The 13,040-nt window shown below is 38.8% G+C and overlaps 1 protein-coding gene across 2 annotated transcripts; it reads right to left on the bottom strand.

The window, feature by feature from the left end:
• Positions 1 to 80: 80 nt before the first annotated feature.
• Positions 81 to 12,290, bottom strand: LOC311006843 (mitochondrial inner membrane m-AAA protease component AFG3L1-like). 2 transcript variants are annotated; one of them, XM_083999831.1, is made up of 17 exons: positions 12,098 to 12,290; positions 9,136 to 9,223; positions 8,935 to 8,991; positions 8,714 to 8,826; positions 8,215 to 8,364; positions 8,027 to 8,101; positions 7,209 to 7,333; positions 6,823 to 7,099; positions 6,575 to 6,712; positions 6,296 to 6,449; positions 6,094 to 6,201; positions 4,310 to 4,435; positions 4,031 to 4,141; positions 3,148 to 3,263; positions 2,812 to 3,012; positions 2,204 to 2,398; positions 81 to 1,924 (listed from the first exon to the last, which is right to left on the bottom strand). In XM_083999831.1, the coding sequence occupies exons 1-17, from the start codon at positions 12,206 to 12,208 to the stop codon at positions 1,697 to 1,699; spliced, it is 2,373 nt and encodes a 790-aa protein (XP_083855957.1). In that variant the 5' UTR covers positions 12,209 to 12,290; the 3' UTR covers positions 81 to 1,696. The 2 variants fall into 2 exon arrangements, with proteins under 2 accessions (XP_083855957.1, XP_083855956.1); XM_083999830.1 differs by having other exon boundaries at positions 9,136 to 9,226; positions 12,098 to 12,231.
• Between the last annotated feature and the right edge of the window lie 750 nt (positions 12,291 to 13,040).

Here is a 13,040-nt window from a genome sequence, read left to right as displayed (position 1 = left end):
CACATTTCATGTTTTTTATTTGTCTTTACATCTCAGTGTGAAATCGATAATTCTTGCCAACATGTAAAGAGGAATATTCATCAAAAAAAAAAAACAGTACAGTGTCGACCAGGCACGGAGCACACAACATTTATCCTACATGCTGATTTACAATCAGGCTCATCATCATCACTCACTAGTGTTTTTTGAAAACTGAGAATGACCAAATGTCCAGTGTCGTGCTGGTTGGAGTCTTTAGCATCTAACGGAAAATCAGATTCAAATTGAATCCAAGATCAAGTAATTAAAAACAAACGACAACAACAACAAAAAAACACTCAGCACAGGAGCAAACTGGCCTAATCATTAAGAAACTATTAACATTTAGTTAACAGTGTCCTTCAAGCTCTTCCATGAGTGGTTCTCAAATACAGGAAATGAGAATGCTGCATGAATAGTTATCTAGCTTAGCTTGGTTGGCTCACAATTAAGAACACATTCAAACAAAAGCCATGACTGAAAGAAACATTAATGAATCCTGAACAGGAGCAATTTGTTGTTGCATTAATAAATGCTGGAGTAGGAGGTTTAATTTACTTTAAGCACTTGATCACAGTCGGTGAAGTAAAGCACGTACGGTATCAGCCTGAAAGTCACTTTTCATCAAGACCGAAAAGTAGAGAAAGTCTTGCATAACCAGAGAGTCTTGTGAACAGTCAATAGTCCAGATGATATTTTAAGAAGCAGTAAAGATTGTGAGGTAGAGTGACCGGAGAGTTAAAAATTGCAATAAAACTGCAGCAGTGTGTTACGCCAACTTTAAATATTTTATTCTTCCTCAGCTTGTTTCCAGCGGTACAGTACGTTTGATTATTATTCTTGACTTACCGATGTCTACATCAATACTGACTCTTTTTACTGTGAGACATCAACTTAAATAAAATACATGTGATCTGAAAATATTCGTAACGTGTCATATGTGCACAGATTTACAAATGGCAGCTGCCTTTACTGATACATTAATGAGAACCAGGCTGAGGTCTGCAGAGGGATGTCAACTGAGATCAACTAACAGAAATGTAAGAATGACTTATTCGCCCAGTGACGTGAGGCAAGTTTGAAAACTAAAGTCAAAGGCATTTAAAATGTGAACACCTCGTGAAATTAAAAGTGAAAAAGACTGGATAAGGAGAATGAAAAAAAATGTAATGTAAAAAATGTAACTCTATGCGATACCATCATGTGATACCAGCACTGCAAGTTGTGTTACAGCAAGTAACACATAACTAATGTACCTTTCACATAAGGTCAGGTGATTATTATTCTTCTTTTTCATTGTTTTCCTGACCACGACTGCCAGTTCTTCTGTGGTAGTATGTTTGTCAGGGTTATTGCACTATAGAACACTATAGATATACTGTATATAAGACTGCATCAGAGTGCGAGGGTACAAGTGTGGAAGGCACCAATAGGCACTGCCCCATGGGCTTTAGTTTTCGCAAAACATAATTCGTGACTTTTTGGAATTTCCAGCTGAAATATAAAAACCTACAATCATTTTTTTTTGCTAATTGAATTATCTTGGTCACTTAAGACCTGTGCAACACATCGCCACTGCTCCTCTTGCAGCTGTCAGTGAGACGAGCCCGACATCACTGCGCGCAAATATTCATCCAAATCCAGTGGCACATTTGTTTTGAGGCAGCAGCGTGTCCACCTACAGGTAGAGCGCTGCTTTGTTTTGCCGATTCTGTAGGTGTTTTTCATCACCTTTGTTCTTGTTCCAGTTCTTTAGCCCTTCAGGAAGGGAGGTGTCCTCTTCATATTCCCCCAACCCTTCAACAAACTCCTCATAGGATGACTTCTCTTGAAACTGACGGGGTCCTAGCAGCTCCAACATGTCAGCCTTGTCTAGAAGCTCCTTTTCTAGAAGACGTTTTGCCACCTGCAACACATTTTAATCGATAGACAATATTCATTAAGGCTAATCCAGGCATCAATTAGCAGCATTTGCAGACTAGTAAAACAGATTTTCTTGTAAACTGAAAGCACAACTGACAACTGTAACAGTAATAGTTACAACCAAATATATTATTAATAACTAGTAGTAGTAGTAGTGCCTGTCTTCACAATTCTTCACAATTAAGTAAACCACCTAATTTACTGTAATCACTCCTCATCTGTAGCTCCATCCAACAGGTCTCACAGTGAAAACAGTTCCCACCTTCTCCACCATTTCCTTCTTATCAGTGACGAGCTGCAGTGTTCGCTGGAAGGCAGCGTCTATGAGCAGACGGACCTCCTGGTCTATGAGCTGGGCTGTCGTTTCACTGAAGGGTTTCTCTGTAAATATTCTGCCCGGCTGAGGAAGGTCAAAGGAAACCTGACCCATCGCGTCATTCATCCCAAACTCTACAACCTACAACATAAAGAAAAAAGAGTAATTGGAACATCTGTTTAAAAAAACTGACTTTATTGCAAATGCCATTGCTTCACTTCAAACCCACTGTTTGTTATGGGGCTCATTTTCCAGGCAAACGAGAGTTTGACCTACTTCTTTCTCCCATTAAATAAGGTCTGTGACTTTGAACTGAGCATCTGCCCAAACAGTCAGGACTATACCCTACATCTCCAAGGCACTACTTGTTATTGGAGTTGTGTAGAAAGAATAATGACATTGCTGCTATGTTTTTAATACAATCAGACCCCCACAATGAAATCCCTAATTATCTTTGATTGTCATCCTTCTCTTTGAATCCAGAATAACATACAGTATTTACAAGAAGCATATAGTATGTTGTGATCATGCTTGCTGTTAAATGTGGTGATTACCTGTGCATAGGCAGACTGTGTGACTTTTCTGAGGTCATCTTGTGCTCCCGTGGTGACTCTATGAAGGAAAACCTGCTCAGCCACTCGACCACCCAGCATCATGCACATCCTGTCAAACAGCTGCTCCCGGGTGAACAGGAACTGTTCCTTAGGCAGATACTGGGCATAACCCAGACCTTTGCCTCTTGGAACAATGGACACCTGAGGGAGGACACTACAATCAGTCTGATAATCAGTGTATTGAATGGGAGAGATCTTACTTGGACTAGAAAAAAGTGGTTGCAGTGCAGATATCAACAAAGCAGTGCAGGAGGAAACAGAAAATACTTTGAATACCTTCAGTAGGGGGTCTGCATGTTCTAGGAACCAGCCCACCACAGCATGTCCGGCCTCATGATACGCCACGGTAGTTTTCTCTGGAAGCTGCAGTACCTGAGTCTTTTTCTCCAGCCCTGATAGAGAGGAGAAGGTTTTACAAAACAACATTTTATATGCTTTGCACAGGTTACACTGGTCTACAAGACGAAAAAGCCTCGGAAACTAAAGTAACTCAATTTGATTGATTGATTGATTGATTGATTGACTGATGTATATTTTATGATGCTGTGTACTGTAGCAGTACGGGTTACTGATCGCTCGATTTTTATTGTTTGTTTGTTTGATTGTTTTTATTGTCAAACTGCGGACCACCTGTGAAGCCCACAACGAATTTCCCTACGGGGACAATTAAAGTATATTGAATTGAATTGAACTGAGTTGGGCCACTAATAAAGGGAAATTAAGCCCTGAGTGTTAATTGGCTCCAGTTTCCAAGATTCAGCAGTTAGGTAATAATTATATAAATATATAATAATAAAAATTAGTCTCAAATTGAAGATACATTTACAAACTTCCATGTGGTACCATTTTTATTGCTCTATCAGAGACCCACCTCCCTTAGGCAAATACAGTATACTCCCCTGTGTATCGATAATTATAAAACTTTATCATGATATATCTTGAAGCCAACCAGCACCTTTATCCCCTGTTTTTTTAATTAATCTAATTTAAAAATGAAAAAATAGCACATTTTATCTAAAAGAAATACATAGCAAAACCTACTGCTTTAAGACCAAAGCTGTCACTGCTAACTTAATCACAGTGTTTGACCCACATCGAACAGTCATTCTATTACAGTGCTGTAATAACACCAAGTGCATGAATGTGGTTTATAACTTACCCCCTATAACTCTTTCAATTGCCTGTTCAAAGTGATTAGTGTCGATGTGCTGGTTGAGGTGACGTGCCGCAATTAGAGCAGCCTCATTACACACATTAGCAATATCAGCCCCTGGACACAGAGGAGGAGGACACCAGAATTGAGTTAGACACTGATGTGACAGGGGAAAAAAATGCAAAGAAGACAAATTGTTCAACTAGATTATTTTAAATGAAAACTGAGCTGTGTGTACGCGTGGAAATGTAATCACATATGTAATCACACATCTCTTGTTCTTACCAGTAAAACCTGGGGTTAGTGCAGCTAGCTTTCTGGCCAAAGCCTCTACTTCTATACTGGAGTCCAACTTCAGAGGTCTTAAGTGCACCTTAAAGATGGATGCCCTTCCTTTAATGTCTGGTGGGCCTGTAGAAACAAAAAGAAAAAAGAAAATATTTTTTACCATGCACCTTGTGAATATTTTGATGTTTACACATGATTTTTTTAAACCGACAGCTGGGAATGATGCAAAAGTAGGAGGGTGTGCGACTGTGCGTGTGTGTGAAGAAGCATCTGAAGATTCAATTATCTGAGTGTTTTCTGGGCAACACATTGAATCGAAGGCAACTGGACTTGTATTTGTCTAGGAAGACGCTTCGCCTCTTATCCAAGAGGCTTCATCAGTTCGTAACGCATCGGTCTGACTAGTCCTCGGATGCATCGGCCTGAAGTCAAGCTGCCTTCGATTCAATTCATTGCCCAGAGATAACGATGACCTGGATGAATGAGAATATCCATAGACAATTATCTGAGTGCTGCAGCTACAGTTGGACCTGTGGTGACTCAACACAATACATTAATCATGCAGTGAAACCCACACATGTTTTAATGAGTTTAACATAGTGCAACAAGTTATGTAATTAATTTCTGTAATCAATAAGTAATATGACTACTTTGAAGCAACTTTATGTCAACAACACTGTACATGTAACCACAGGGAGGCTGGGGGAAAAGTGAAACTAAACAACACAGAGAGGAGCGGTGTGTGTCCCATCCCTCATCCTGGCCTCCAGTTATCTAATCCTTCTTTTATAGAAAGCCAGCGCTCTTGTTTTGACCCAGTTTTCTCTGTCACAGAGAAAACTGCCCTGCCCACCATTGTCCAGCACTGCTGGCGCAAAGCAAATTAGATCTTAGCTGGCAAAAAAAGATCAACCATTTCAAACAAAAAGATAAACAGGCCCAGCATGCAACACAAGTGAACAGGTGCAGAAAAGAAAAAGAAACCAGAAGCAAATCTAATAGGCTTGAAGCTCACATTTGGAAACCATCCAGTAAGAGTCTGAATGTTAGTAAATAGAAATCATCTGAAGCAGGAAAAATAAAGAATTAGTGCCTCGTGGATGGATGCTTCTGCCAAGCAGCCAAGTTACATGAAATATGGTCACAATCTCCAGTTCCTGAGTTACAGCATTGGACACTGGCCACAAGTGTTTTTGGTGCACTTTATGATGAAGTTTGAATATTTGAATATACAATGTCATCACTTCATCATTGATGTTAGATATTTCTGTTAAATTGTGTCATAATTAGTGTATGCATTTTTTGAATTGTGACCAAAAACATGTTTTAGAGATCGTAGTGGTCTTGGCCTTTGACCTTCCACCACCAAACTCCTAATTAAGTTAATCCTTGAGTCCAAGTGAATGTACGTGAATGTATCCCTTAGAGCATCACTGGGATATTGCGCTGATGAGAATGTGACGGACAACTCCACCAGCACTGAGGTGCAAGAACTCGCAGTTAAATCTGGGTCTGCTTGCACATTAGTGCCACACTGGCTAACTCTAGCTGCATAGAGCCTGGTATGCAGTAGCTGACTATTGAGGTGGCATGGTAGTACGCTCATTCACGCATCAGCATGGAAATATAAAACACCAGCGGAGATAAAACAGAGAAGCAAGAATAAAACTTATGTTGGTGAAGAAGAATTATAAAAAGGACAGTTAATTAATTAATTAAATTTGGTTAATTAAATTCGGAGCTTAGTAAATAGCTCAAACTGCTGACAACAGACACTTTACCTATGTATATATGTCTATCAAAACGTCCAGGCCTCATCAGAGCTGGATCCAGGACATCAGCTCGATTGGTACCGGCCAAAACCACCACATTGGTGCTGCTGTTGAATCCTATAAGGAAAGAAAAGACCTCTTGATATCGATTTTTTTTAATTTTTAGCAGGAATGCCAGAAAGGTCTAAATACTAAATAAACTACTACTTACCATCCATTTCCACAAGCAACTGGTTGAGGGTGTTTTCTTGCTCGCTTTGGTCGCCAAAGTTCCCTCTGCCTCTCTTCCTGCCCACTGCATCGATCTCATCAATGAAAAGGATGCAAGGGGCATTTTTCCGAGCCATTGCAAACATATCCCTTATCTAGAACCATACAGGGTAAAGAGAAATAAAAAATAATGATGTTAATATTCAAACAAAGATTTGTACATTTGCTCTATGTTATAAAATAAAATAAATTATTTAGTGAAACAGAAGGATAAACTCACCCTAGCAGGACCGACACCAACAAACATTTCCTGGAACTCTGAGCCGCTGACGGTGATGAAGGGGACGTTAGCCTCCCCTGCAGTGGCCTTTGCTAGCAAGGTCTTCCCGGTTCCAGGTGGCCCTGACAGCACTGCACCCTGAGAGAGCAAACACATAACAGTATGTCAGATACAGTATGATTTTTAGATCCTGCTCTAGCACAAAATGACAATTAACTCTGTGTGGTTTAATAGTCATAGTAAGTGACCTTTGGGATCTTGGCTCCAAGGTCCTGGTACTGACGCGGATTCCTCAGGAAGTTGACAAACTCCAAGATCTCCAGTTTGGCTTCTTCACAACCTGCGACATCCTTGAAACGCACGTTGATGTTGTCTTTGATTATCTTAGCTTTGGATTCACTCATGCTAAAGGGGTTTGCTCCTCGCCCCTTACCTCCACGTCCACCTGCCATTGGTCCCTGACGCATGGCAAAAAGCAAAAAGCCCACAAGAAGCAACGTTGGGAGGACACTAAACAGAAGTGACCTGTGGAGAAGGAAAAAATAAATAAATTATGGCAGGACCCACAGGAATAAATCCCCTTTGCAGTTGAGTCAAGTTGTTTTAATATAAAAATCTCTTAGTTCTTTCTTACCCATCGCTTTCAGTGCTGTAAAATACAGGCACTTTGCGTGAGGGATCGAGGCCCATTTCCTGCTGGGCCATCTCCAGGTTGCGCTCAAACGAGTCAACGCTGCCAATGTTGAACCACAAATAGTTCTGGAACATGCAGACAACAGGAAAAACATTTAGCAAAAAACATCATGTACAGAATATGTCAATGTACTTAAAGGGATAGTTTAGCGTTTTTTGAAGTGGGGTTCTATGAGCTACAAATGCCCATTCAGTGCACTAGATGCAGTAGAAAGCCTTGTGCTGTTCGTGTCTAAAGCGAAGTCTTGCATTTTTTATTTTACCGTTACCGTTTCAAGATGTTTGTCCATGATAATTTTCTCTATATAAAATTTGTTAGCATTATTACTACCCTGCATTGTTCCTGGTTGTCTGATGTTCTCATTTCATTTCATGTTCATTTATAAACTGGCCTTATTGAGTGCAGCTCCAACATGCACATGCATTAAGTAGTCTGAATACGCAATGGATGAACTGCCACTGAGGTTCTTACTGAGATGCTATATATTATAACACATGATGCAAAAAAGTAACACTAAGTGAAACATGAAATTCAGTCTCATGGTTTCCACTGCTGGTATGAATTGGTCATGCACATCAGTCATGCACACTAGCTTTCATCTTAATATGAGAAATCTGCCCCGCTAAATGTTTTTTTCCAAACGACCCCAAACGACATTATTTACAGGATTACTGAAATCTCATTATAACCCATGAACTCTGGATTCTGTCGCGGTTAACCTAATTTCATTAAGTCATTACGACACTGTTGAAACTAACCACTTCTGATGTGTTCACTCCGTAGGCAGGAATGACTTTGACATATTGTTTGTTGACAACCTCCAGATGATCCACCTGTGTACACAGCACAAGAAGAACCAACTTTGTCCACATGGCTGCAAACACAAACATCAAGAGACAAGAGATATGCACATTCAGGAGATATTAAAACACTCTTATCCTCTTACCAAACCTCTGCCCAAGTAGTGTTGCACAAAATCCTTCCAGGAGATCTGGACCCCCGTCTCTCTGAAGTAAAAGTACAGAAAAGCCGAGGCCATGCCTGCTGCACCAATGGCAATATTCCGTACTACTTTTTCATTCAAGGGAAAATCATGCTGTAAGATGGAGAAATATCGGAAGACAGAAAATTAATGGACTGATAGATTGATGCTATGAAATGCTGTGTAAACACACTGTGGCATCAGTACGCCCTCAAAACTATGAGCACTGTTTTCATGGTAGAATTTGATGATAATGTTACTACACAAATTGAAGAAAATGTCATCTCACACTTATTTCTGTTCATTTTTTAATAGATTACAGAGAATGCAACTTGCCAGCTTTTTATTTTAAATTTAGATCTTAGATGCCAACATTTTTGTCCATACGTTCCACTTTATGATTGTTTATGTTGAATTTTAAGAAGTTGCAATAACAACGTAAAGAAAAGACAGTTTTCCTCACCTGAAATTGTGTCCACCAGTGTGATTGTTCCTTTTTTCTCCCTCTCCTTCTTTTGTCCTCATCGTCGTCGTTTGTGTCATTTCCCTGTCCTTCACCTCCCAGTGACTCTTGGTCTTTAGCATTTTTATCCAAAGAGCAACAGAGAGCAAAATGTCACAATGCAGCCAAACTGAGAAGAGAGGACATCCACATGGTGCTTCCAGTAACAACACACTTCTCACCTTCAGATTTGTTGACGCCAGTGCTTTCTTCACTCTTTGGGAAAAACTTTTCAAAACCTAAATATATTTAAGAACAAACACACAAGATTTAAAAAAAATAAGTACAAATACCCTGCATCAACCCATAAAATGCTTTAGTTCATCGTCTACACTCATTAACTTATTTAAAAAAAAGAGCAAAAGAAGGAGGATGTACATTACCTCTTGGTGGCTTGTTTGAGCTAAGTAACCGAGCAAGAGAGAAACTGTGTTGATAAAATCCTCCACATCTCCTTTGGATTAATGATGTCTTCTGAAATGAAAACACTGTATGATGAATATGTTAGCAGTGGAGGCAGGGCCATAGAAAGACCTGTGGGGAAAAAGAATATAAAGCAAGGAGGTATGAAATCAACATATACATGTAATATGGTATCACAAAATGAAATGAAAACATGATAACCCAGTCTCATGGTTTCAATCATGCACACTAGCTTTCATCTTAATATGAGAAATCTGCCCTGCTAAATGTTTTTTTCCAAGCAACCCCAAACAACATTATTTACAGGATTACTGAAATCTCATTATAACCCAGGAACTCTGGACCCTGCCACAGTTAACCTAATTTTATTAAGTCATTACAACACTGGTGCAGATAACTCACTTATACTTGACACTGAGCGGCTGCTATAAAGCTCACGTGGTATTTACTTATGTATCCGGGCAGAATAAACATGAAAGGAATCATTCTTCAAAGTTATTGACACTTTTGAAAGTAGATTAAATGTATTTCCCTTCCACAAAGGTGTAAGAGCACAGCTGGTCCAGGATTTTTGAGACCATTCAACACTATTACTGATATTTGAAAATATTATGTTAGTGCAGATATTAACATAAACACCAATACCAACCACAAGAACCACCATTCTTCTCAAAGATATTCGTTGTTCTGATGAGAGCACTGTCTGAACATTCACTCCAAAGTCTCCCTTGAGGGTTTGATTGGCTTGATCATATGGATACGACATCATTTCCATAATACTCATACCATTCAGTGACCCACTTGTGCCCTATGGCAAAAACCTGACACTGGGGCTGTTATAGATGCACAGCTGTTAAGTTTGATCACTTTTATCCTGCATGAACTCTCCCTCAAAGTCACTTCGACCTTTTCGCTCTGCCAAATTAGGATCAACTAGACCTGCTAAATAAATCTATATAGAACAATATGTTTAATTTTTATATATATAGTTTTGAATGAATAATCACATGACTAAAATTAATTAAATAAAACATTCAATCAAATGAACATAAAATGATCTTCCCACATACAAACTAACACCAGTATATCCCAATATATATGTATCAATAGAGCAATGCAATATGCAAAAAATAATAATAATGTTGGTCTGATATTGTGATTTGTGATTTGAGCTGGAATAGTTACTCTGCTTTTCATTTTCACTTTTTCACAAAATATAAAACTGATGTGGTAATTGCATTTTACATCTTGAGAATATAATTTGTTGGCGAACTCTGGGTAATAACAATGCACAACAATATTGTGAAACATTTATCAAAAGAAACAGCTCCTGTAATTTGGACAAGGCAGTTTTGATTACATTGTAGCCTAGTTGACTGTGCTGCTCTAGATATTTAAGAGAGTGGTATAATGAGCATATACCACGGACTGGAGTGATATATTGCTTTTATAAAACGGTTACCAATAAAGGCAATATAGAAGAGGGATACGCAATCAATTTCATGTAGTTTTATTCAACCAGAAATACATATTATTCAATAAAATAGCCTCACTGTGAAAAAAATAGTCCCACCTCTCCAGACGTTAGCTCCAAATTAGCTTTGCATCTCGTCTTTTCCTCCGCTTTTTTTCAGGTTAAAGTCACTCCTCAGTCCCCTCTACCATTGTTAACCCTCCCCGCAGGTGAAAGTAATAATAGATAATGTGGATGAATCCGCAGCACCTGAACATTTACTATCAACAGGGCCGGCTCAAGCCTCCTCAGGGCTCTAAGCAAAATTTTATTTTGGGGCTGCAAATAATATTGAGTATTGATTATTTACACATCTACTATGAATTTATTTGATTGTCTAATCTGTGATTACGAATCACCATCTTAGCCTGGCTTGTTTTTTTTTTGTTTTTTTTACCCCATCGATGGTTTTTAATCTGAAATGGTACCAAATTCTGCTAAATGTGCAGCCTGGGTACTAGTCACAAATATGTAAACGCATCATCTGCTTTTATATTTTTGGTTTTCAATAAACTGTAACAACAATGTGAAGTCCAACAACAGCAATTAAAGATTTACACAGAATCTCTCTTAAGTTAATTGCTCTTAGGGACCTGTAGTGGTCACGGGGCAGGTGCTTAGTTCGCTTATGCCTTGGGCCGAGTCTTACAAGAACTGCACAGTGCATGAACTGCAAGGGTTAGGTAATCAGTTACTTAGGTATTGCAGAAAATATTGACAGTTTGAACTTGACAGGTTCTATTATTGTTAATTAAAAAACAAAAGTGCCCTGAATCAGATCAGCAGTGTGCAAGGCACCTCACCGGGCATGGACTACATCCTATTTTGAAGGCATTTTGAATATTCAGTCACAAGGAAATCTAACCTCCAAATCTTAAAGTCCACTAGCCTACTTTACTAAGTTCTGTGTCTGCAAAGTTTTGCTTAAAATCTATTTTTGGAATTAATGCAACTGAATGAATGAATGAATGAATGAATGAATGAATGAAAAGCATTTTCTGGACGCGCCCCCTTCAACAAATGCACATGAACAGAGAGAGACACGCCCCCCTCTCACATTATGAAACAGAGTAAATTCACTTGTAAACTCAACATAATCAAAGGGACACATCGCGAGAATACAAACAACTGAGGAATGTCATATAAACAATGTTGCAGTTTGTTTGTTTACATGCTTTTTTAGGAGGGGGATGGGCTGTTGCCTGCTGCACCACAGGAACACTGTGTCCTTTCCCACGACAGAGTTCCAGCACCGCCGTGAAACTCATGCAATACACTGTTGTCCAACGCACATAAATGTAGCTTTTGTAAAAGAAAACAATGCATGAGGTTTCTTTTCTCTTTTTTTAAACACAGTAACAACTTTCTGTACTAACAAAACAAAAGCGACACTGGTGGCAGACACGTACCGACAGAAGCGTGCTGCTGTTGCGAAAAGTAGCGGAGATTGTTGACAACTCGCGGCTCCACGTCCGAAAGCGGTTCCGAAAGGGTCCGACACTCACAGCGAGAAGACCCATGTTGTCCACCACTGTCTCTGTCTCTCTCTTGGCTCCACTCACTGGACTGTGCACCGGAGCATCAACAAGCAGCAAATCGCACCACGATGCCTGCACCAGTCGTCTCGCGAGAACACGGTTACAAAAGTGCAGAGCGACATTTCCCTTGAGGCCAGCGTGGTGTCCAAGATTTATGTAACGGTCATAAAGTCATGTTGCATCTCATTCATTTAGCCTACATAAAGTTATGTGATGTCCATACTGTTTCAAAAAAAGTTGATGCTGCTATTTGGCAGACTTTTTTTTTTTTTACCAATAAATTACTTGCAATGCACTTTTGTTGAACCCCAACCATAGATTGATTCTAGCCTTTAGTAATTGTAATGAATAAGATATAAATAAAGGCTTCAAATACCCTATGAATAATTTTCATTGTATTATTTTGTAATACATTGTAGGGTATGCATTGTATCATGTAGTAGGTGGCATGCAACGTTTGACTTCCATTGCATTTCAGAGGGAAATATTCAGTCTAAAACTATTTTAGCTTGTTTCTTTATATATATATATATATATATATATATATATATATATATATATATATATATATATATATATATATATATATATATATATATATATACACATACATAGAAAATATGTCTAAATTCTAGTGCTGCAGCTCCTCAGGAGAAAGTATTTAGTGGTTGCCTTATTTTTCTACAAATGTAAACTGAAGTGACTTGTTGGCCATACATGTGAAGATATCACACTGTACTCCAAGAAACTTATAAATATTTTTTTAAAAAAATTACCCGATGATTGAATGACAATATGCTGTATTATAAAACGT

The sequence above is a fragment of the Trachurus trachurus genome, assembly GCF_905171665.1.
Source record: "Trachurus trachurus genome assembly, chromosome: 3".
Classification (NCBI taxonomy): domain Eukaryota; kingdom Metazoa; phylum Chordata; class Actinopteri; order Carangiformes; family Carangidae; genus Trachurus; species Trachurus trachurus.
This window is presented reverse-complemented; position numbering and strand designations above follow the sequence as displayed.

Excerpts from the sequence above, each read along its gene's own strand:
- LOC311006843 (XM_083999830.1), bottom strand. The coding sequence starts at position 12,208 with ATGGGTCTTCTCGCTGTGAGTGTCGGACCCTTTCGGAACCGCTTTCGG. Across the intron at positions 8,827-8,934 it reads TGGCGTCAACAAATCTGAAG|ACCAAGAGTCACTGGGAGGT; the intron begins GTGAGAAGTGTG and ends AAAATGCTAAAG. Across the intron at positions 8,365-8,713 it reads ACTGGTGGACACAATTTCAG|CATGATTTTCCCTTGAATGA; the intron begins GTGAGGAAAACT and ends TCCATCTTACAG.